The following is a 22,057-nucleotide window of genomic DNA, read 5'->3' on the forward strand; positions in this document are numbered from 1 at the left end:
AACAGTAGGCTTGCTCTGCTGCGTTGCACTTACTGTCATTTACTTAAAGTCAGCTGCTCATGTTTAGTAAAATGTCTATCGACTCTCTGAAAGGAACAGACACCCACAGAGAGAGCCTTGTGTGGAGTCGGGTGGGCCTTCTCTCTTTCGTCACATTGAAGACTCTCTGATGCGTGGGGCTTTGTTATCATCATTTAGTCATCTCAATGGTGTCAACGCTTGCTAATGACATATCATGCACTGCACAGGATTCACAGACTGTGGGATGTTACGGCCTCTGATGTTTTCAGAGGTATATTTTGCTGCTTGTTGTCATAACACGGCGAAAATAAACATGCTCCGTTTCTGACACCTGTCAAAGTGAATTATAGATCTCGAGAAGAGTTGCAGAAGTCACCATTCTTGTTCTTGGTTTACCGCTTTGTTGTTTGTTATAATAAGTCATGCGTTTGTAATGCCTGACTCGGGTCTGACTTAGACAACAGTTGCTCTAGAGGCAGAATACAAGGCGAACCACACTGCAGCTGCTTCCCACCTTCAGGTAGTGGGGTTGATTCTGTGTGTGTGTGTGTGTGTGTGTGTGTGTGTGTGTGTTTGTGGTGGAAGGGTGCGACTAATCTTGCAGCAAGAGAAATAATCCTGCATACTTAATGATGTTATCTCAAAATGTCGAAGATAAATTAATTGTACGTCTACACTCATAACCCTAAGCATTGAAATTCAAATGGCCTGATGAATATTTGAAATGCAAGGATTTCTAGATATGATAGACATGTAAAGCGTTTGCATTATATCATCTCATTTATGCCTGCAGAAGAGCTCGTCACTGGAGGCATCAGGGTTGGCTTTGTGTCCGTTACATGCAATGAAATTGCTCTGCCTTGCGTTAATGGAACTCAGTCAAAATCTGAGCAGCCCGCGACAAGGTCAAAGTCGAGGGTACCACCTCTGAAATTGATTTGAAACAGATTTATCCGCATGGAGCAAATGTCTGTTAAAAATGCATGCGCTTGATATTTTCGTATTATAAATGTTGAAGCCATATTCACCTGTGACACAGAGAAGGAAAATAAATATATTAAAGTCCCCTGGTATGGTATAAATACTGCCATCTGCATTAGAGGACAATGAAAATTCTTTATCTGTTAATATTGACAGAAAAATACTTATCTCTTGACTTATGGATGGAAAGCTCTCCATAAACTGTTGGCTGTTTGGCAAAACAAAAAAATCTTGGTTATTCTACTAAATTAAATAGGATTCAAGGTGAAAGTAAATCACAATGTAAATAAACAGTTACTGTACACTGTATTATTATTCTTACATTTAAAAATGTCACTTTTGTATACTAAGATATTTCAGTCTTGATCTGGAACCGACCAACCGACCGACCTCATAATTTCTTCTTTTAGACATGGCAGACATGTACATGCATGCGTTTAACTTCTGTGGTTGTTTTGGACTGCAGTGTCACATTGTTGCAAAAGAGTTGGTGAGGTCACATGAGCGTCATGGAGCCAAATGGCCTTGTGACCACTGTATGTGATGTTTTTTGCAGCATTTATGTTGATCTTTGTCTCTGTGCCTATTGTGACAGTGAGTAATGTGTTTCGATAATGGTTAACATAATGGCAACAATCAACTCGAGCTCCACCACAGCTCGGCCGAGTGTACAATGGCACCGGCCCACTCTGAGGCTTTGGCTGTAAATAACAACAAACAGCTCCAGTGTGAGTAAACTCCAAGGAGATCAAATGCACATTGACAGTCAGGGCTGTAACCACAGGAAGCCTTCCACTGTTTTTGAGGCCCTATCACAAGCAAGTTCTTTAACTGACAGTCAGAGCCCAGGCAACAGGCCTGGGATTGTCACGACTGTGGGGTATGCAAAGCCCAATGTCAACTCTTTCTAATCCACAGTGAGCTGTGTGGCCTCTGATGCAGGATATCAAAAGTGCCTGTTATGTTGATAGAAAATGTAAATTTAAAAGTGAGGCAGCGGTGTCATCAACTTCTATAGATGTCTGAATCAAATGCAATAACCTTGTTAGCAAAATTTTGTGTGTGAAATTAATTTTTTGAAGAATGTTTTATAAAATCTCGACATTGAACAGGATACAGGCATAGTAAACATAAAAGGAGTGATAGATTATTATAGAAACTATGTCAAAAAAAATGTTTTAAACATTTTGACTGCAGGCTTGTCCTTGAAGTTTGGGAGCCTCAGATGGTTCATGGAACGCCTCCTGTGGTCTCACGATTCCCATTTGGCAGACCTGGAGTCCACATGCCAAACATCTGGGCAGGTGGCATCCAGCCACTTGGTTAATAGCAGGCCAGATATCTGGCCTGTCTTTGATCTGCAGACAGGGATTACAGAAGTCCTCTGCTCTCACTCTTAATAACCTGGCATTAAAGGAGCATCAACTGATCTTTAATCTTTATCCACCTCCATTGGCGAACAGTTGGAGTTGCAACAAACGTGATAGACAAGAGAGAGAGAGAGGCAAGAGACGTGTGAACTAACTGAGCAATACTGAATGTCTAGTGATGCTGCAAGGATGTTTGTGTGCATGTGTGTGCGTAGTTGAATGGGCTTGTGGCGTTTTTAGTTCAGAATAGAATAAACAAAGGGCAGTTATGAATGAAATGAATCATCAACTCTCGTCCCCCGCCAATCCATTTCCACTACCAACTCATCAAATAGCGAAGCTTGGTAGTGGCCCTTGGCATTGGAGATCTAGCATTATTTTTCAACGTTTCGGGAAAGGGTCTCAGTATACACTACTAACATGCATAGTGTCATTTAAAAAATAAACTACCGTCTATACAGGAAGTTAGGTTAAGGTAACAAAACCACTTTTTTTAGATTCAGGAAAAAAAGCGCGGTTGGCGTTAACTTGACTTACTAGCAACTCACATCACTACACAGTGACTAGCGACTCATGTAACTCAGGACAGTACCAACTCACATGACTAACGAAAAAACCTTTAGTTTGTCACAGGACAAGAACACCTGTCTCTTTCGACAAAAGTCTTGTGTTTGTTGTTTGTTTGACCCATTCCCCATCTCTCCTGCACGCCCCAAGCAGACTCTCACGCACTCTACTCCACGTCACATGCTCTTACCACCCACCAGTGCCCCGGGCTGCTTTACATTGTAGTTAGTTGAAAAAGTCTGGTGTGTCATATAGAGACGCTGAAGGGTATTTGACGAGTCAGGAGTGAGAACGGTTTTGCCCCTGCAGATACAATTAGTGCATTTTGTATAGCTGTGACTTTGATCAGAGTCAGTCAAGGACAGGATCAGAGGTCTGTTCGATTTGCCAGACCGTTGCTCCATTGCTGCATTATCTCCTTCTTTAAACTCAGCAATTTGAGAGGACTGTGATTAGAAGCCAAATTAAAGTGGGCGTGTTTAGGTGTGCAGTTTAAACCCCTGTGTCTGCCAAACTTCCTTGGGCTCTGGCTTTAGATCCAGCTTAGTCTAATGGACTGTGAGATCTGCTTTTGACTCAAAACAAGCTCTTTCGCCTGAGCAGAAACACTAATCAGACTTGTTTACTTGGATGATTTATGTAGCATGAAATACATGAATCCCCATGCTCATAAACATTACACGGTTGAGAGGCAAATATTGTTTCACTGTTGCACTCCCCAAAAGGTTTGGTGAGTCAGTAAATGCGGAAATAAGTGCAATAAGTGCTTATTGCACCATCTTGTGAATAAAGCAAGTGTTGCATGTCATTAAGAGTCCTTGGATATTAGACATGTTACAAGAGGAGAAAAAAAACATTTATTTATGATTATCTCATGCAACAGCTGCATTTAATGGAACGCTTGCAATCACAAGCATTTGTATAAGTTGATGCATGTGCTCAGTTATGAAAAACTTGACAAGAGCTGGCAGATATTTATTTCCATCTGTATCTCTGTCATATCTCTGAAGGGAAACCATATTTTATATTGATGATTCATGTCAAGAGATAGGTGATCCTGCTTTTCCTCTTCAGCAGTTTCATCAACCCCAACATGTGGCTCCAAACCCACAGATATCATTTCCCTAGAGTTTCCAAGGAAAACAACCAAGCAGGTTTCTTGGTTATGATGAATACTAAATAAAAGTTTGGCCAGAGAACTGTGACGGCATTTCTTCAGTGGCAGTTGTGTGGGAGTGTTTGTGTTTTTGGAGTGGGTGCCAGAGACTGAGGGAAGCAGAGAATGGTGCGAGATTGAAAGTTTAGGAAATGAAATCCTGTGTTAATGACAGAGGTACCTTAATTAAACCTGAATATCTAAATGACTGCAGAAAAACAAAGTCGACAGTTAGACAAATGCCTGAGGCGGGAATGTCTGCCGGTGCAGTGCCCAGGGCAGACTTCTCCTCAGTATCAGTGTCGACCGTACAGAATGACTGATCAGAACTGTGGGCAAAATGAGGTGAAGTGGAGAAGCGAAGCATACTTGGCTCATGTATAGCGGCCAGTATACTCTTTTGCTATCTTGAGCGTACCATTAGCTCATACATTCAGCATGACTGCACTGTACCATGACCTCTCCTCTGAGCCATGACCCTGAGCGCTGGAGTGGAATAAATAGCCGGCAAATTGTTCCTACACCACCATAGGCCAAAACATAATCATAGCTTAACCAGAGGCGCTGGAAGGCTTTGACGGAGAGGATCCTAAATGACTCAGATGAACCAGAGTTTGACAAGATGAAACGTTTATATCTTGTCAAAGTTGTTTTGAGCTATTATCTTGAGAATTGAAGACACTTTGACATGAACATCACCATCCAGGTTGAGTCATATTTACATCGATAAATGGATAACGACAACTATTGTTCCGTATGGAGCATAATTAATAGGTGCTGTTCAGTTCGACTCTTCAGGTCAAGAGTTATTACCATTTTGGTTAGACCCAGGCACAAGCTCTCGCTGCAGGAAATGATTCATCTCAATTACACATAAAGGCTGATTAGGGACCTGTTTCACTGTGGTGATCCAGATGAATTATCCCCATTATGACAGTAGTTTCTACTCACATTTATAAAACAGCACCTTTATGGGCCCTTAGCCATGATGTTAGAACAGACTGTCCTCAAAGGAAGCTTCCACATCTCTGAGAGTGCTGCATGTAGTGACTATTCTATTTGTGAGTTGCTGTATTGTGCTAGAGAGCCTGTCCATTTTCAACTTCGTTTTCAAGAGCATCTCTCACTGCCCCATTAGCTGAGTATGCTCGGATATGCAGGGATAGCAGCATGGTGGGGGTGTGGGTGTGTGTGTGTGGGGGGGGGGGGGGGGGACAGAAAAAAACGGGAATACTAACATTTGAAGAGAGAGAGGTTTGCTGAGTGCACTGTTCTGACTTTGGTGCTCCACTTATTTTGATGCTCCGTCGGAGGAAACCGGAAAGAGGGCAGCAAAGGCAGGGAAGAGCTGAGTCAGAACTCCTACACTAATGACTGAAACAAGCCCTGCGGGTTTATACCAGAGTTCATCATTTTAATGTTGGGTATTTAGTTAAACGCAAGAGCAAAATGCAAAGACACTACTTAATAAGCAAGTTCACCACCTCGTAGTGTCAACCTACCTCAGTGTTTGATCATGAATTCAATCAGAAAAGGTTACGTTGACTTTTCCTCTTAATAATCAGAGGATGTTCTGGGAACACTCTTGCTATCCAGCCTTCATTTACATTTCGTATGACTATTTGTGAAAAATACCTCGTTTTAAAAATGTTATTCGGGCCAACTGCAGAGCAAGACCAACCATGACAGCCCTCTGATTACACTGTATTCATCTCACTTGAATAACTTTATTAAACTACCATTGAGATCTCGCCGCTCAGGCCGTGTAATGTTGGTCGAAATTGATACACGATAACTGTAATGTGTTGAATAGCAATCCTAAACTGCCTTCCCTGTGCCGACATTGAGATGGAGGTTAATGGTGCAAAACGTGTGCATCTCACATTCCAGTCTGCACCGTTAATGTCTGAGCCTCTGCTTAGCCAAACTGTTTGTCTCTGAAGTGGGGGTTAGGGGGGTTATGATGTTTGCTGTATTTGTATTTACTCCCCACTGTTGTAGAGATGGCAAAGTGCTGACCCAGGATAAAAGCAATCTGCTTGACATTTGATTGAGGATTCTTTATGAATTATGTATCTTAACCGTGGTGCATAAGACGAAGAAAGATTTAGCAATAAGTACTTATCACTTGTCAGTTTTTCAGACATGCGTGCTGGGTGAACACATTACTATCATTTTTCTCTTCTAATCTTGAGCTAAAAAAATGTTCAGAATTTGCAGCCTTGCTGTTAGCCTTGTATGTGATTTCTGAAGACCCCTGAAGTGTTCTGTCACAGCAGAGGCAGATTGTTGAAGGATTGTTTGCGCTGAGTTTAGGATAAAGGAAGAAAATACCCTGAATTAGCACTTTGTGACAAATATAACGGCACTGTAATACACCATATCTTAATGAAGCTCTTAAAACAATTTTTGTTGTCACTTTTCCAGGTTTTTATTCAACTCTATAGTCATTTATAAGGCTGTAGTGTTGTTGATGATTGTATTTTATTGAAAGGTGTTGCTGATGTTTTGTTGAGAGTTTCAGTGCTTCCATACTGAATAGTGCAAGCATATCGAAAAAATTGCTCAGGGCTCTGCCATGCGCTCATATGATGGTGACAGTTGAAAAAGCTGTCCGTCGTGGAAGTGTAGCAGCCACTTATCTCTGTCAGCTTAGTTTGCCATAGTTTGCAATGTTAGCATTGTTATCACCGTAGCAGCAAGCCACCGTCGTCGCCATGTTGAGAGCCGTTGAGAGGCAATAGAATTGCTCCCAATTTTGTATATAGCACCCTTAGCCCTTCATTATATTTTTGTCAAGAAAAGACAGCAAAACAGAATTGTACACATAAATATCAGCGATGAAGATGTGGAGACCCTCTTTTTTCCCCTACCTCTTTTGTTGTTTAACAGAAGATCACATGCAGTTTAGTTTCACCTCATCACCTTATTTTTTGGGTGCTTTTGATAGTGAGAGGTAAAAAGTCACTTCATAGAGCAAAGTTTTGTATCCAAGATGCAAGTGGGAGTATCGAGTTCAAGAGTGAAAGGAAGAAATACAGCAAAAATTTTCACAAGTAAAATTAGTTTTTCTTTTATGAAGAATCATTCCTCTCTTGTTTTCTTTTGCTCAGGAAGGACCTAAGATTTAGTCATGACGTCCTTTTTGTACGTCCCGTTGTCAACAACAGTTTTGACCGAGCTGAGGTGGGTCCCTAAATTATTTTTGCAGCTATTTAGCTTCTCATTGTTACAGGATGTAATTTTGTCCTCGCTCAGATGCATCATGTACGATTTATGCATTGTTATGGCAATGCAGATTTATTTATTTGAGCATCAAAATACAAACTGCATGCATGACCTATCCATATGGTCCATAACAATGTGAACTGGGACACTTTTAGCTGTGGTGTAAATGTAGATTGTTTTAATTCTTTGTCTCTATGGCAGGGAAGTAAAGACTATTCTGTCAAACAGCTCCTTCATGCAAATGACTTGTGTGTAAATTACATTTTGTCCATTGTCCTTCCCTGTACATGTGTTGTAGCGAGTCATTTTGTCTCAAATTGCGTTTTTCTTACAACAAGTCAACATGTCTGCCAATGGGATAAACCTCCATTTGCTCACAGTGCAGTTTCCTCAATACCAGAGATTTCTAGAAAAGAGTACCTTAAACTATCACTTCACTAGAGAAGAAAATGATTGAAAGAAACTGAATGATTATTTGTTGGATTACCACTTTAACAATTAAAAAGTTGATAATAGATTAATTAAGTGGCCGAGAGAGCGTAGTACATTGACCAGCAGCCTACACCGTTGGTCCTGCCAAAACGTTCAGAAATACAATGTAAATATTCACTTCATGTCACATTGTTATTCAAGTCTTTCTGCCGGGAGGTTGTAATGAAGCCATTAAATCAAGGAACCTTAAACCTGCATGGGCCTGCCTTAATGGCTTTCAACTGCCAATCAGTGCTATGGCATATTCTACCACCCTCCGTAAATTAATTCAAGTCCTCCCTCCTCATACTCGGAGAGCTACCCTGTGACACGTCGCCTGCCTGTAAATGGATGTCCTCCGGAGAAGCACTGAAGTGATTCCTGCAGGTTATTTAAAAGGAAAAGTGCCATGGGATTGTCAGATCATGGCCATAAAGAGGGTTTTAAGGGGTTTCTCCCACTAGGGCTTATGAATTACATGGTATGGGGTTGGTCTCTTAATACATTTAGCATGGAGAGACAGAGAAACAAGACACTTTGGAAGAAAAAACACGGCCAAAAGACACATAATGAATTGAATTGACATTTAAGCCATTTATGCTATAATTGGTGAGAGACAGTATGTGCAAATGGCATGAAGTCGGGCATTGTTCTATAACATGTTGCAGCAGTAGATGAGAGCTCCATCTTAATGCATTTATAAGTCCAATGTCTAGTCTAGTCAAGTTGAGTCAACTTGATTAATTTTGCCCATAATCACAGATTTGCCTCAGAAAGCTTTACAGAGTGAACATAAGACACCCTCTACCTGTAGTGGAAAAGAATCCACAGAAAAAACAGATCCCTCACACATTCAACAGATCATCATATAAAGAGAGTATAGAGTACTGCCGGATTAACAAAGTAAAAGTAAAATAGGTAAAAGGTGAAATAGGGCCCCCCCATTCTTTCCATTATGCATTGTGTGGAGTACTCAGTGCACAGAGACCCAGAAAACAGTACTCTCTGTCTGAAATACTGTCCTTCTCCAGGTTTGCTGTGTGAGTTAGTTTGTGGTTAACAAAAATGTACTAATAAAGGTGTTAGAATTTCATTTTAACAAGCGATCCCTCTGTAGGACTGAGCATCATGTTAAGGGGAAAATAACTGCTAAATGTTCCAGTATGCTCACCAGCTAAACCCTGACATTGTCAGGTACAGTGGGGTTTTTTGGAAGTTGTTGTTGTTTTCTTGCTGAAAATGAAGCTGTCCTTTGCAGCCAAAAAACAACACTGTAGAGTGTTGAGAACCAAAACAATAAGCCTTTTAAAAGAAAAAGCGTTGAGAGGTCACTGTAGAAAAAGCCCAAATGTAAATTATCAAATTAGTTATAAGTTACTAATTACTTTAGTTTTAGGGTTCTACGACCAAGAAAGTCCAATCATGTTACGTGGACCATTATTAATACATAAATATTTATTACAGCTCCTTCTAGTTTTCAGTTTATATTGTTATTACCAAACAAATGAGCAATTATTCAAGCTAATTGGTACAAGGTGACCATGGGACCCATGAGTTTATGGGGCCCCATGCCAGTTATCCAATTTGTCCAGAAGATAATCCATCCTTGAATGGTAGAATCACAATATGGAGAAACAGAATAATAATAGTATGTAAAATCAGTACATAAATAACACAACAACATGGGGTCACAACATATAATATTAAGTGTAATAAGTTTGTGTTCAGGCATCACTTTACAGAGTAATACAGAACTGAAACACATGTTTGGATCTATTTTCCATCTAAAAGTCTGTTGAATGGAGTGATATAGTTTTAGACCTCCGAATGACAACAAAGTGAACAATGCTGCAATAATTAGCTCTTGTAAACAACTGAGCCACTCAGAGGAGTACAAAACCTCTTTTTATTTGGTTTGTAACTGCCATGCTGCTGCTCTGTTTCAGCTTGTCAACAGCAGTGCCAAGTCCCCACTTGGGAATTGCCCAAGTCAGCCCTGTTACCTTTGCTAAATTTGGTGCGAGATGTAACAAGAGAAAAATGAATCAATCACGTTGCAGATGCAGACAGAGAAGGGGGGGGGGTTCAGAGGCAGAGAAACAAACCAGTGGAAGCTCTCTGCCAACAACCACATCCTGGGTGAGATGATGGGAAAACTTTGCCGTACTCTCTGGGGACATCATTTGTAAACACACCGGCGTCCTTCAGAGCCCAAAGTTTTAGAGCGGAAACCCAGGCACTTGGTCGGGGTGTTTGGAGCTTTTCTAAAGTGAAATCCTCCTTTGCCTCTGTTGCCTGCTCCATCAGATAAAGTCTGCCTGCGGAGGCTTAAGTGTGTCAATGAACGGGGGGAGGATCAATGATAAGTGCAGCTTACCTCCTCAACTGCTCCGCACCAGCCAAATAAGAGATTAAACCATTTCAACCTAATAGCACATGTCAGTCAAATGTCACACTTGAATACTTCTTCCTGGCCCCCTCCCCCACTTTGCCACCTCCCATTTTCTAATCACACCAGCCGAAAAAGATTCTACTATTTACAAAGAAATGCAGAACTAACTGAACAACTTTTCACCATGGAGACCCCCTTTGTACCACATCGGAGGCCAAACGGAGATCTGTAATTGTGTCAGCCATTTCTCTGAATCCTTAACTCTACGACTTACTTTGATGCATTCAGAAACTCTCTCAATACAAACATGCATGCACACACACAGTCAGATCAAAAGCCTCGAGGTCTATTATTGTGTAAAATACAGCTCTCCTTCCAAATAAGCCCGAGCTTTTGTAACTGGTACTCATTTCTTGCTCTAATCACTGTTGTGGATATTGTTAAATTGCCAACTGTTCCAGGGAATTACTGGACTGAACCTCGCAACCGTGACTTTGATTTGTTGGTCAACCATCTCGGATGTGAATGCACCCTGTGGTCTGTAAATGAGAGTGTCTGTTGTTCCACCAGCATCCCTTATTTAGACATCACAGCACTCATTAGGTGGATCAAGCTGATATCAAAGTCAGAACATAGATGTCGATGTTTTGGAGAATGCTGGGACGGTCGCAGTGTCCCTTTAATGATACGTCTGCCATCTACTCAGCTCGATTGTTATCTCACTGTCATTTCTCCAGCAATTTGTCGGTTGACCTCTGCCATGTGATTTCTTCGGCTTTAGTACTTTCATCACTGTCCTTTTTTTATTTGATCTTTGAACAAATCAAATCCAATAGGTTACTTTCTCTGTGAAAAGATGTATTATGATGTATTATAAATGTGTACAGAGCAGAACGATGTTCACCCATGATAGTTGCGGGCATGTGAGGCATTCTCAAAAGCAATGTTTTCTTAAAGCCAGCAAAAACCTTTAAGCAAAGTTGTTGTTTTTGTATTTATTATTTTAGCATGTTCACAGAACACCTGAAATGACCGCTTGCCAAGCTCCGCCTCCCTTCGTTACTGTTGCTAAACCTGCCAAGCTCAATCCTAGCCAGCAATCGTCAATGTTGCGGGCTAGCACTTTTTCTCAGCTGTAGCTAGCTAGCTAAATGAGTTAATGTTAGCTCGTCAGTTGAAAACACCATCTCTGGCTTTTTTATGTTTTGAGGTAACTGGTTTTAAAACAAGGGCATTGTGAATGGGTCTTTAAATACGCACTAACCTACATACATGATATTGTCTTACTGTTGCATGATTGCATCATCACTGATTGGGAGAAGGGTTTATCAAAGGAGGAATTGAATAATAAGCATTTAGTGTTTAACATATTTCTATTTATTACATATTATTCATTAAATCTAAATTAAAATGATTATTCGAATTACTCTTAAAACATGGTAACTTAGATTTTGTTGTTGTCTAGTTTGATGACAGGTTCCCATCCTGTGTTTTTGATATTGGTAGTGGATATACAGTCCCTTTTTGATTCCATGTAGATCATAGATTGTCCCTTTAAAGCTTGTGAGAGGTACGAGATAAATGATCTGATGCACATTTTCTGCAGTGCAGCGGTTTAGATGAGACGCATAAACAAAGAGATGATGTGTCCCCCACAGAGACAGCTCCTCTGATAGATGGTGACATGATGTCTCTCTCTTATTGTCTTTAGTTCTCTCTTGAAGGAAGATTAAAGAATCTATTATGCCATTTGATATTTCAGTGGGGTCGTAGTACTGTTGCACAGTATTGTGCAGGGTTTATGTGGTGGGTGTTGGGAATTAATTCAAATACAGCTTGTCATAGTCCACGAGGGACTGAGCCAGCCAGCAGACTGCATCCAGAGGTTTGTGGGTAATATTCAGTAACTTGCCCAAGCAGACACTCAGCTTGTTTATCTATTTTTTTCATCCATATCTCTGCCTTCATTGCAATGCACCACAAGTATGATGTTGTCACAGCCGGCATGTGGACTTTGTCATGTTCATGGTGATGTTGATGATAGGAATCTATTCTCTTCCAGGTTTACACCAGATATGGGAAATGCTATACCTTTAATGGCAACAAGACGACATCCAGGAAAAGCAAGCAGGGTGGAATGGGAAATGGGCTGGAGATCATGCTGGATATCCAGCAGGATGAGTATCTGCCCATCTGGAGAGAGACAAGTAAGCCTCAAAACTATTTGTCCAATGTAATCCCATCATATGCTACAGCATGAGATAACCACCATTTCTAGCAACCATTTCTCCGGCTCACAGGCGGTAAATATTGCATTGTTTGATTGCATTCCTGCAACCTGGAAAATGTGATTTGTAAGAGGAAATATCTGAACACAATACCTCAGATTTGTGTTTGCATTGTAGTTGTCACATAATAATAATCCCTACTGCCATGTTTTTCAAACATGACTGAAATATGGTTTGCAGTTAGTTGTCATATGAGGCAGCCATCTGTAATTCCCTTGTTCTCTCCCTCTGCAATGCTCCGTGCTTGTGCTCTGTTTCATCCTGAAGACGAGACATCCCTGGAGGCCGGCATCCGAGTTCAGATCCACAGTCAGGACGAGCCTCCCTACATCCACCAGCTGGGCTTTGGCGTCTCTCCGGGCTTCCAGACCTTTGTTTCATGTCAGGAGCAGAGGGTAGGTCTTCTTCATCACAGCCCACCGTCCTGCTCCCCCCCCCACCTCCCTACTAAATTACTCTTCTTCATGCAACTGTTCGCGCCTGGTGGTTCAAGACTGAGGTCTAATAAATCTCTGTGTACTTAGCTGACCTATCTGCCCCAGCCCTGGGGGAACTGCCGCTCCACCAGCAAAGAGAAGTTCCCAGGATACGACACATACAGCATCAGTGCATGTCGCTTGCTCTGCGAGACCAACGAGGTCCTGCGAGTGTGCAGCTGCAGGATGGTGCACATGCCCGGTAAGATCAAGCCCTACCTCACATTTACACAGAGCCCCAGCAGGTTGATTGACTAAATAACAAATGCACACACATTAGTAATCCATGCTGTCGGATTACAGTCAGGCAGGACCCGAGAATGAATAAACTGATACCTAAGCTAAGAATATAATGTATGTGTGGTTGTAGAAAAACACCAACATGAAACTGTACAATGTTACGTGTCATGACATGACAAGCATAATTAAAGTAACACAACTCACATTGGGAAAATCAGAAGTTTAAAATCCTCCAAAAGAGTTAGCATTTAAAAATTGTTTGGTCTAGCGTGATGGGAAAAAAACCTGCCCTGTGTTTGCAGATGACACATTGTGTGCAAAACAAGTAATTATGTTGTTGCTCACTTGAATAATTCCAGCACGGACATAATTTGGGCTGCCACATGCCTGACCTTGATGCTTGATATCTGCAGTGGAATGCCCTTCAGCAGTGCTGGTAGCTCTCTGGACAGTGACTCTTCAGACGACAAGTCTCAATGACTTTTTGATCCATATGCTTGTACATCTCAGCTGTTGTGCTTCTGTGGTGCTCATTCATTATTTTTGATTGATTATTTGTATCAGTCCTGGTTGTTCTCGTGTTTAGTTTCCACTGGAAGATGGTTTGCAAACAGCTCTTGGCTTTAAAAGATTAATTTAACATTGACTCACACAATGAGAGATTGCCTCGAACGCACAATCAATTTAAAATGTCAACTGATTAACAACATGTAGCACGGAGAACATTTTGATTCAGTTTTCATTTTCAAGACAATTTTAAGTTGAAGCAAAAAAACACATTTTCAATGGGGCCATGTGTACTGTAAGCAACTATTGTAGTGTTTGATATATAAAAACAACAAAAAAGCAAGACCTGTTACAATATCAGATTTATTGAATATACTACAGGGCACCTCTAAATCAAGCAGTGAAAAAAAAAATATATCAGAGATAAATTTACTGTTGAATTATGGTGAATTAGCTATGGACATGTGATAATATGAGCAGAGCAGATTGACAATCAAACAGACACAGATACAGCACACTGAAGACATGACACACACAATTGTGTAGTGACTGTCGTTCCACCATTCACGCAGTGTCTCTGGTCTTACTCAGTGCGTCATCATGGCCAGGCTGCATGAAGTCAAAGAGCTGACTCACTGAATACCCACTGTTGTTAGCTGATGGGTCTGACAATTGGGCATGTTTTGAGGTGGTCGCATTTTTAAGTTAAGGCAGGAAACTCACAATGTATGAAGAAATCACTTTGGCTTCCACGTTCACACAGCGCAGCTGACATTTGCGGCTTTGTTTGGCACGACGGAAAATTTGAGGAAGTCTATTGATGTGAGTAAACAACACAGTATGAGACATTTGAGGTAGACGCAGGTTTTAATACTGATTTGACCCCATACTGCTGTAACTTAGCTGTTCCATAATGGAGTTTTGTCAAAGGGAGGCTCACCAGTCTTAGGTTACACATTTATATACCAGGCACACATTTCAAACTTCCATTCGCAGGCTGTAACGGTCGCACCAAAGTGGTGGTCTGATCGGTGGAGAGAAATCCCAGCTAATCATTTGATCTGGACAGGCTGTGAAGCGGACACGTTTCTAATCAGTTTGTGTGCTTTGCAGGGTGTCAGTACCTTACTACGAGATCGTGATTGGGTTGCAATAAGCTATGAGCTCATGATTTGGGAAAAACTAGCTAAGATGGCTGTTGACTTCCCTATCAACCTGGTAACTGCATGGAAACATCTTACTGCTTTCACTTTACTCATGCCTGCAAACGCATCTTATGCTCAGGGTATCAGATTCAAACCTATGAAAAGCCCTCCAACTCACCAATCAATCGCAGGTAAGAAGAGGTCTATTGAGTGGGAAACTTTTGAATTGAACGATAGTGAGGGCTGTTCACAGAGCAGATGTGTTTAGAGAGCAGCAGAACCACTTTGCTTTCTGTGATGATCTATTACACCAGATAGTATATTTATTATCTCAGATGTAATGAATGTGGAAGCTTTTCCAGGCCATTTGCCCATTCCGGATTTAGAAGAGAGCTTCCGTCAGGTAGCGGGAAAGCTTGCATTAGTTCACTGCACTTATCAATAGTGAATCAGATTTATTGTTGCATATTAAGTTTGCGGAAACTCCTTCAAGAGGTTCTAGAGAGCGATTGATTCAAAAGCTCGCCATGGGAGAATGCTTGTGAATTGAAAATGCTTTTATGACATCGATGTGACAACACAGTACTGTATGTAACGCAGGAGCTCTGTGCCTTACACAATTTACAGTATCAATTCTTTTTCTCCAGCAGCAGTTTGCCGCTACATATTTATTTATTTTTCTCACTTATGTAGTTCAGCCACCGTTTACAGTCTGAATTTAAAATGCCAGCAAATTGTGATTGGCATGTGTTTACACAATCCCACATTTGTTTACAGTCTGTTGGTTCTAGTTTTTACATATTCTGAACTAGTTTTCTACTTTTTATGGTTTGTGCGTTCATGTTTCTTGTCCTTTCAAGACACCGAATTACATTGCTGCTTAGGTTGTCTTCATGTTGTGCGCTTATGTTGTTGGTGAAATATTTATGCGTCTGTGATTGTTTGCAGGATATCACAAAAACAAAATAACAGATTCTTAAAATTTGTCCGAACAAGTGATTTTAGATGGCTATTTATAAAGCATTTTATATTTTGCGCAGGACTCCTGAACTGAGAGGTGTAGAAGCAAAACTGTGTTTTCCTGGAGTCTTTGGTTCAAGATTAATATTTCAGTATTTCGTTCTATTTCTATATTTGGATGACCACCAAAAAAGGCTTTTAAATTGTTCTTGTTCTTAGTGTGTGGACAGCATGCAGTGACACTGCACGGCTTTTACTTCCACGCACAAAAGTTCTAAAAAATGAAATACACAAGATGATTAAAAAGAAGTTTTTTCTCCAATCAATATGGTGTAATGATGGTTCCCCCTGTGTAAAATCATCACAAGTTATTTCCACAACAGAATAAATCTAACTTTGTTCAGAAGTAGCTGTAATTGTGTGACTCTTCAGATCATCAGACATTATTTCACTGTGTATTAATTAACATTTCTTCGTGATTGGGAAGGAGACTTCCACAACATTTTACAGACAGACGAACACACATCTGCCAATTATTCGTGCTGCCAATGAATACCTGTCATTAATGGCCTGGGCAATATGTTTGTCTGCGAGGAAATGACTCATTGATTGTTTTTTAAAGACTTTCTAAATATGCGTTATGTGTGAAGCCAGCATGCTCCATTTCTCAGTGCAATCAAGGACAGCCCATGCTCTGTGGATGGAAGTCCCCCCTCTGTATGCCTGGCCTCATTTGAAGATGACTAACAAGCTGCGGAGTGTTCGCTCACAGCCACGGCTCCTCATTGCAGCAGACACAGGTCACATCATTTTGTTTCAGATTGATCAGCCTCATTTTTCTGTTCTCCTCTCCAGGAACTGCAGATATCTGCCCTCCCAGTAAAATCAACTGTGTTGATAAAGCACTCGGTAAGAAACAATCTTCCTTCATTGCTTTTTCTTATTACAATAGATTCCCCCAAAGGGAAATGGAAACACACTCGGTAAACATGATAAGGATTCTTTTTTTTCTTTGCTGTAACCCAAATACCTGGAGGTAGACTTAATATTTTGAAATGACTTTTCCTCATTGTGATTTAGTCACTTTAGAGCTTGATGGGTGTGCTGCATCCATTGTTGAACTGTTAATATTAAACCGACTCTCAGTTCCTGCCTATCTGCATCCCCTTCCCTCAGCTTTGACTCTGACCTCTCCTCCAGACATCTTGAATGAACAAATGTGCCTCGGTTTCACAGGCATCACGGTTGTACAATTGTCATTTCTCAGCCAAATAAGCCAGAAAATGTAATTACGTCTCTCTTTGCTGTATTCAAACCCTATTTAAAATTTGGTTGAATGAAATCTTAGATATATCTAAGAGTGGGCCATATTCATGTGGGTCATATTCCTGAATCAAAGATTACATTCACCCTCTATGAGAGGTAATAAATTAGAATATCATTTATATATTTATATTGTAAAGATGTTTTGTTCCCATACAGACAAAGAATATATGCCACCGTGCTCCTGCATACACATTGTTAGATTTATAAAATACATCATCAATTTTTAATCACTTTTTTCAGAGCTCCTTCTCTCCATTTTTGTTTAGACTGAATGCATTTAGAATTTGAAAAGAGAGATTGTGAAAGGCTATTTACTCTCCTGTGTGCACAGCATTGTTTCAGAGTTAGGGTTGTGAAAATGTATTTGTCAATGTGTGAACAATTCATGCCTGCAAGTTAATTGGGTTTTAAGTCTAGGTATGTTTTGCAGAGCCCTTAGTGGCACTTACTATACATTATAATTTATTCTTCGAACAAATGAAGTGACTGAATTACTGTAAACACTGTTGCCACAGTTGTTTATTCAATAACACCATTAGACAAACACATCATTTTGTTAATATATCCAGAACAATATTGGTTTGTTAATATCATGTGGCCTGTTTCTTTTATAGCGGTGAAACCACTGCTGGAGAAGACTTTAAAACATGACTCGACCTGACTTTTCGTTGCACATTTTATCCGCTTAATGATTTTTGCAAACTGTTAATTCTTCATTCAACGGCTGTAATGAATTTGTTCATCCTCCAAATTGCCCATGCAACTGGGAGAAACACTAACTAGTGATTTTCTGAGCACTAAAGTAATATGATTTAATGATGCCGACTGCTCCTTCCCAATAGAAATACTACATTGTAGCCTTATTACCGTACTGAAAAAGCCACAAAGAGAAAAGACCTAATCATCTTAATCAGGTGGTAATTACTTTTATTATACTACATCAGATCAAATAGTACTTACCATTGCCACTTACTAAAGGAAACATGTCCCATAAATGATGTTTATATGGTTACCTGCAGTCTAATATACAATGTGCATAGATTGTGGTTAAACTGAAACTGTAACTGAAGTTTGTATATTGTACAGTTTTAATGGACGCCTGCTTACCAGTCATTTATATGGTTATAGAATAAAGTATATTAACAGATAATTATCACCTGACTCTGAAGTTCCCCTCAGTATTTTGGAGCATTTTAGCATCTTTTAGCTAATTGTTTTGGTCTTACTGGTTTCACTCTCAACACAATTAAATCAGCCTTGTTTACAGCTGCACATTGGAGCATTTAGCATCTAAAGAGACATGTATTTTTCTCAGGTATTGGTGGAGATCAAAACAGAGCTAAAAGAGCAGGTAGTGAGAAACACAGCTTCAAATGAATGCTAATGCAACTAAATAAGTGTTGTGTTTACAGCGTGTTGTGCTGCACCCAAATAGTAAAAAAAACAGGACACACTCCCTTCCTTCACACTTTTTCCTTTGTTGCAGATTGAGTTTGCCTCTTCCTTCTGTGTAGTATCTTGTATGATTCTCTGGTAGAGTGAGTGCCATCAAATCATCCCTGAAACTGACCCAGTCTATACCTGTTAAACCACTGTTTAAATTGTGTTGCAGCACAGCTACAGAAGAACAGTGGGGATACCTGTCCATGCGAGACGCCCTGTAATCTCACTCGCTACGGTAAAGAGCTCTCCATGGTCAAAATCCCCAGCAAGGGCTCTGCCCGCTATCTCTCCAGGAAATACGACAAGTCAGAGGAGTACATCAGGTAGGACAGGAATGTTCACCATGACTAAACTCAGTGATGTGGTGCTCAATAAAAAGGGCCATAAACTAAGACCTCCAGTCAGTGATAACAAATACACAGCCATAAATATAAACAAAAATCAATTATATTTTCATACAAGCATACATTTTTATTTTGTCTTTATGTGAATAGTTGATCTTCTTGAAATTAGAAAATCTGGTGATAGCAAGTTGATTGTCAGGGGGTTATTACAAGTATTCAACTGGAAATTGAATATATTAATTATTGTGAATTGTAGGATTCTGAGATGTTGTACTCTCTGGTTCATCCTGGTCTGTCAGTCTGTCTGAAGGTCTGTCAAACTAAAAAATAGTCAGATTGCCATGAAATTGAATAGCTAACATCCAGAGGATTATTTCGTGTGGTCTGAATGACCGTATATGATGTGTCTTGCCCTACCAGAAAGTCAAAAAATGTGTTGCATGATCCTCAAAGAATAATGATGATGTGTCGGGTGACTGGGTGTATTTTCCTACAGCACTACTTTTGGGGTAAAAAAAACTCTAAAGTTGAGAAGATCTTTGTGAAATTAGATAAACAATAAATTATCCTTAGAGGTAAAACTTACACTTTTTGACACCAAAAATTGCAGAAAAGATATCTCATGCGTAGCTAGTATTGATTGCCATTCTGTAGACGTAGATTGGGTGTTACTGGGAAATCTTCACCTACTTCCACGGTGAATGGAGAAGGGATTAAATCGGAAGAGGTCAAAACTCCTGCAACACTTGTAGTGTAAAGAACAACTTTATTGTAGGACCAACTTGTTTTGGCTTTCATCAGGGTCATCGTGAAATACATTACAAACAATATTTAAATAGGGTAGGTATGAAGCAGAACAAAAATCAAAGGAGAAAAAAAACGAGGAGATATATATAGAAAGAATATAGGAGGAAGATCCAGTGACCATTGACAGGGCTAACATTTTTAATCCTGTTCTACATGTTTTATGGAACATTTACTAATATTGAGATTATAATCAATAATGAATTTAAAATGTGTTTACACTGTGGGATGTGGTAAAAGGTAAACATGCCCGAACCAAAGAGCTCATGATGCCTCACAACACTTATTACCAGACTTTGTAAATCCAGAGAGATCAGAAACGTGGCAGTGACTGAGCATGCTGTCGGTGTTCGTTCTCCTCATCTCAGTTAAACCCTGCAACACCTCATTATCTCACAGTCACTGGTTAGATCTGCGTGAAGCCCTGTAGGCCTGACAGTCCCATCATGACAATTTACAGTGAGCATAAAGATGACTGGGAATGGTATTTTTCAAATGATGTTAGATTTGTTGTGAATTATAAAAAAAAAACAGTGCGAGTGTATTTCACTGTGTTTGACATCCACACTCCACTTCTTTTTCCAGAGACAACTTCCTGGTCTTAGATATCTTCTTTGAAGCTCTCAACTATGAAACAATTGAGCAAAAGAAAGCCTACGATGTTGCAGGTTTATTAGGTAAGATCTCCGTCACTTCTTTCTGTCTTTCCTGAATATTTAGATAGACTTGCAGGTGCAGAGTGAACGGTGCTGTGGCTGCACTTACTTTTCATCAACATTAGTAGCAAACAGAAACTACTTTGGCATTATATCCAATGTGCTTCTCCTTAAGTGCTCTTTCTTTTCAGGTGACATTGGTGGACAGATGGGCTTATTCATTGGAGCCAGCATCCTGACAGTCTTAGAAATACTGGATTATATCTATGAGGTATGGTGCCTGTGCACGCCAACAAACATCAGCCAATCACAATGTGAGACCAGAACCAGCTGTGATGTAATTAACCAAAATGTATGGCTATTGTCCTCAGCAATAAATATGTTACAGACTATTGTAACTATTGAAGAGACATTAGAGCATTTGTTGTTTATTTTTCCATATTGACAAATTATTTTGATTTTATTTGTGTGAGTCATCAGGCAATCTCGGGACTGGCAGTGTAAATCTTATCACTAATTATGCACATAAGGAGTTTTATTGTATTTCCAGGCTGGAGAAACTGCAGCAGTATCCGCTCTGGTCTGTGCTGAAGACATGCCACTAACAACAGCTGTCTCCGCTGATATATCCCCTCTAAGCTTACTAGCTACCTGCTGACTACCAAACATATATAAATAAAGCAAAATCCGAGGGAGGGACTGTAATGCAGACATCGCAGTGAACAAACTCCTAACTCTGCTTTGTCTTTTGTCTCCCTCGCTCATCTCTGCTCTTCCACCCTCCCTGCTGCTGTGCTATGGGTGAAACCAGATGATCAAGCACCGGCTACAGCATCTGCTGAGGCCGAAGAAAGAGGAGAAGAAGAACAAGAACAAGCAGCAGACCAGCACTGTTGCAACAGTGGGTCTAGAGGAAATAAAAGCAAAGGTACAGCACGTACTGCACACTAACAAATAGCTGTTTTCGCGCCGAGTTCACAACTTGCCCCGCAGCACTGTAACTGCATTAGGAAACTACAAGGGAATAATTCAGGGAGAAACAAAATCACATTTCTTCACTTCTAAAATAATGAAGAATATATTGTTCCTAATTAGTCTTAACCACAGTGCAAAGCACATCCTCCCCTGGAGCTTGGATTTGTTATTGCACAACTTCATTCTGCTTATATCTGAACAATAGACTTACATTTAACCACAACTGTGTCTTAATTCCACGCAACCTTCTAAAACTAAAACAGGGTTTTCACTTTTAAACCAGGCTGCCAGAGAAACCGAAAAGACAATAGATTGTGTTACCAATCAACATTTGCAGCTTTGATTGGGTTTGTCTGGTGTGGATAGCCAACATCACGTTTTACTTTCCAGTGGAGATGTACAGTAGACGCCAAATTAGTTTTAGAATATGCACAGAAGACCCCAGTATGTAAATATATAGCTAGAGACGCTGCACAGAAATACTGGATAATCTATTGTTGTCACAAAACTATTTCCTAACTTCAGCTGTGTACTTAGCACACAGATAAGAGTTGAGATTGTCTATATGAGATTCTCTTGTATAAAGTGAATAAGCCTTTCCCAAAATGTTGAACTTTTACTTTAAATTCCAATGTAAAAGTATTGAATCTGCAGCATGATCAAAGTTATTCATTAGTGTCGGGATTTTGATTGACCTTGTCAAGAGA

The 22,057-nt window shown here is 40.2% G+C and overlaps 1 protein-coding gene across 2 annotated transcripts in view; it reads left to right on the plus strand.

Annotated features, from left to right (window-relative positions):
* asic4a (acid-sensing (proton-gated) ion channel family member 4a) overlaps nt 1-22,057 on the plus strand; it is a 78,105-nt gene that overhangs the window by 49,645 nt on the left and 6,403 nt on the right. For both annotated transcript variants that reach the window (XM_031858722.1, XM_031858723.1), the window contains exons 2-9: nt 12,249-12,393; nt 12,742-12,869; nt 12,999-13,152; nt 16,658-16,711; nt 18,741-18,894; nt 20,305-20,396; nt 20,567-20,646; nt 21,187-21,303. In XM_031858722.1, the coding sequence (XP_031714582.1) occupies nt 12,249-12,393; nt 12,742-12,869; nt 12,999-13,152; nt 16,658-16,711; nt 18,741-18,894; nt 20,305-20,396; nt 20,567-20,646; nt 21,187-21,303 (924 nt within the window). The remainder of the gene's footprint in view (nt 1-12,248; nt 12,394-12,741; nt 12,870-12,998; nt 13,153-16,657; nt 16,712-18,740; nt 18,895-20,304; nt 20,397-20,566; nt 20,647-21,186; nt 21,304-22,057) is intronic.

Source organism: Anarrhichthys ocellatus, unplaced genomic scaffold (genome assembly GCF_004355925.1).
Source record: "Anarrhichthys ocellatus isolate YVR2014 unplaced genomic scaffold, GSC_Weel_1.0 scaffold20, whole genome shotgun sequence".
Lineage (NCBI taxonomy): Eukaryota > Metazoa > Chordata > Actinopteri > Perciformes > Anarhichadidae > Anarrhichthys > Anarrhichthys ocellatus.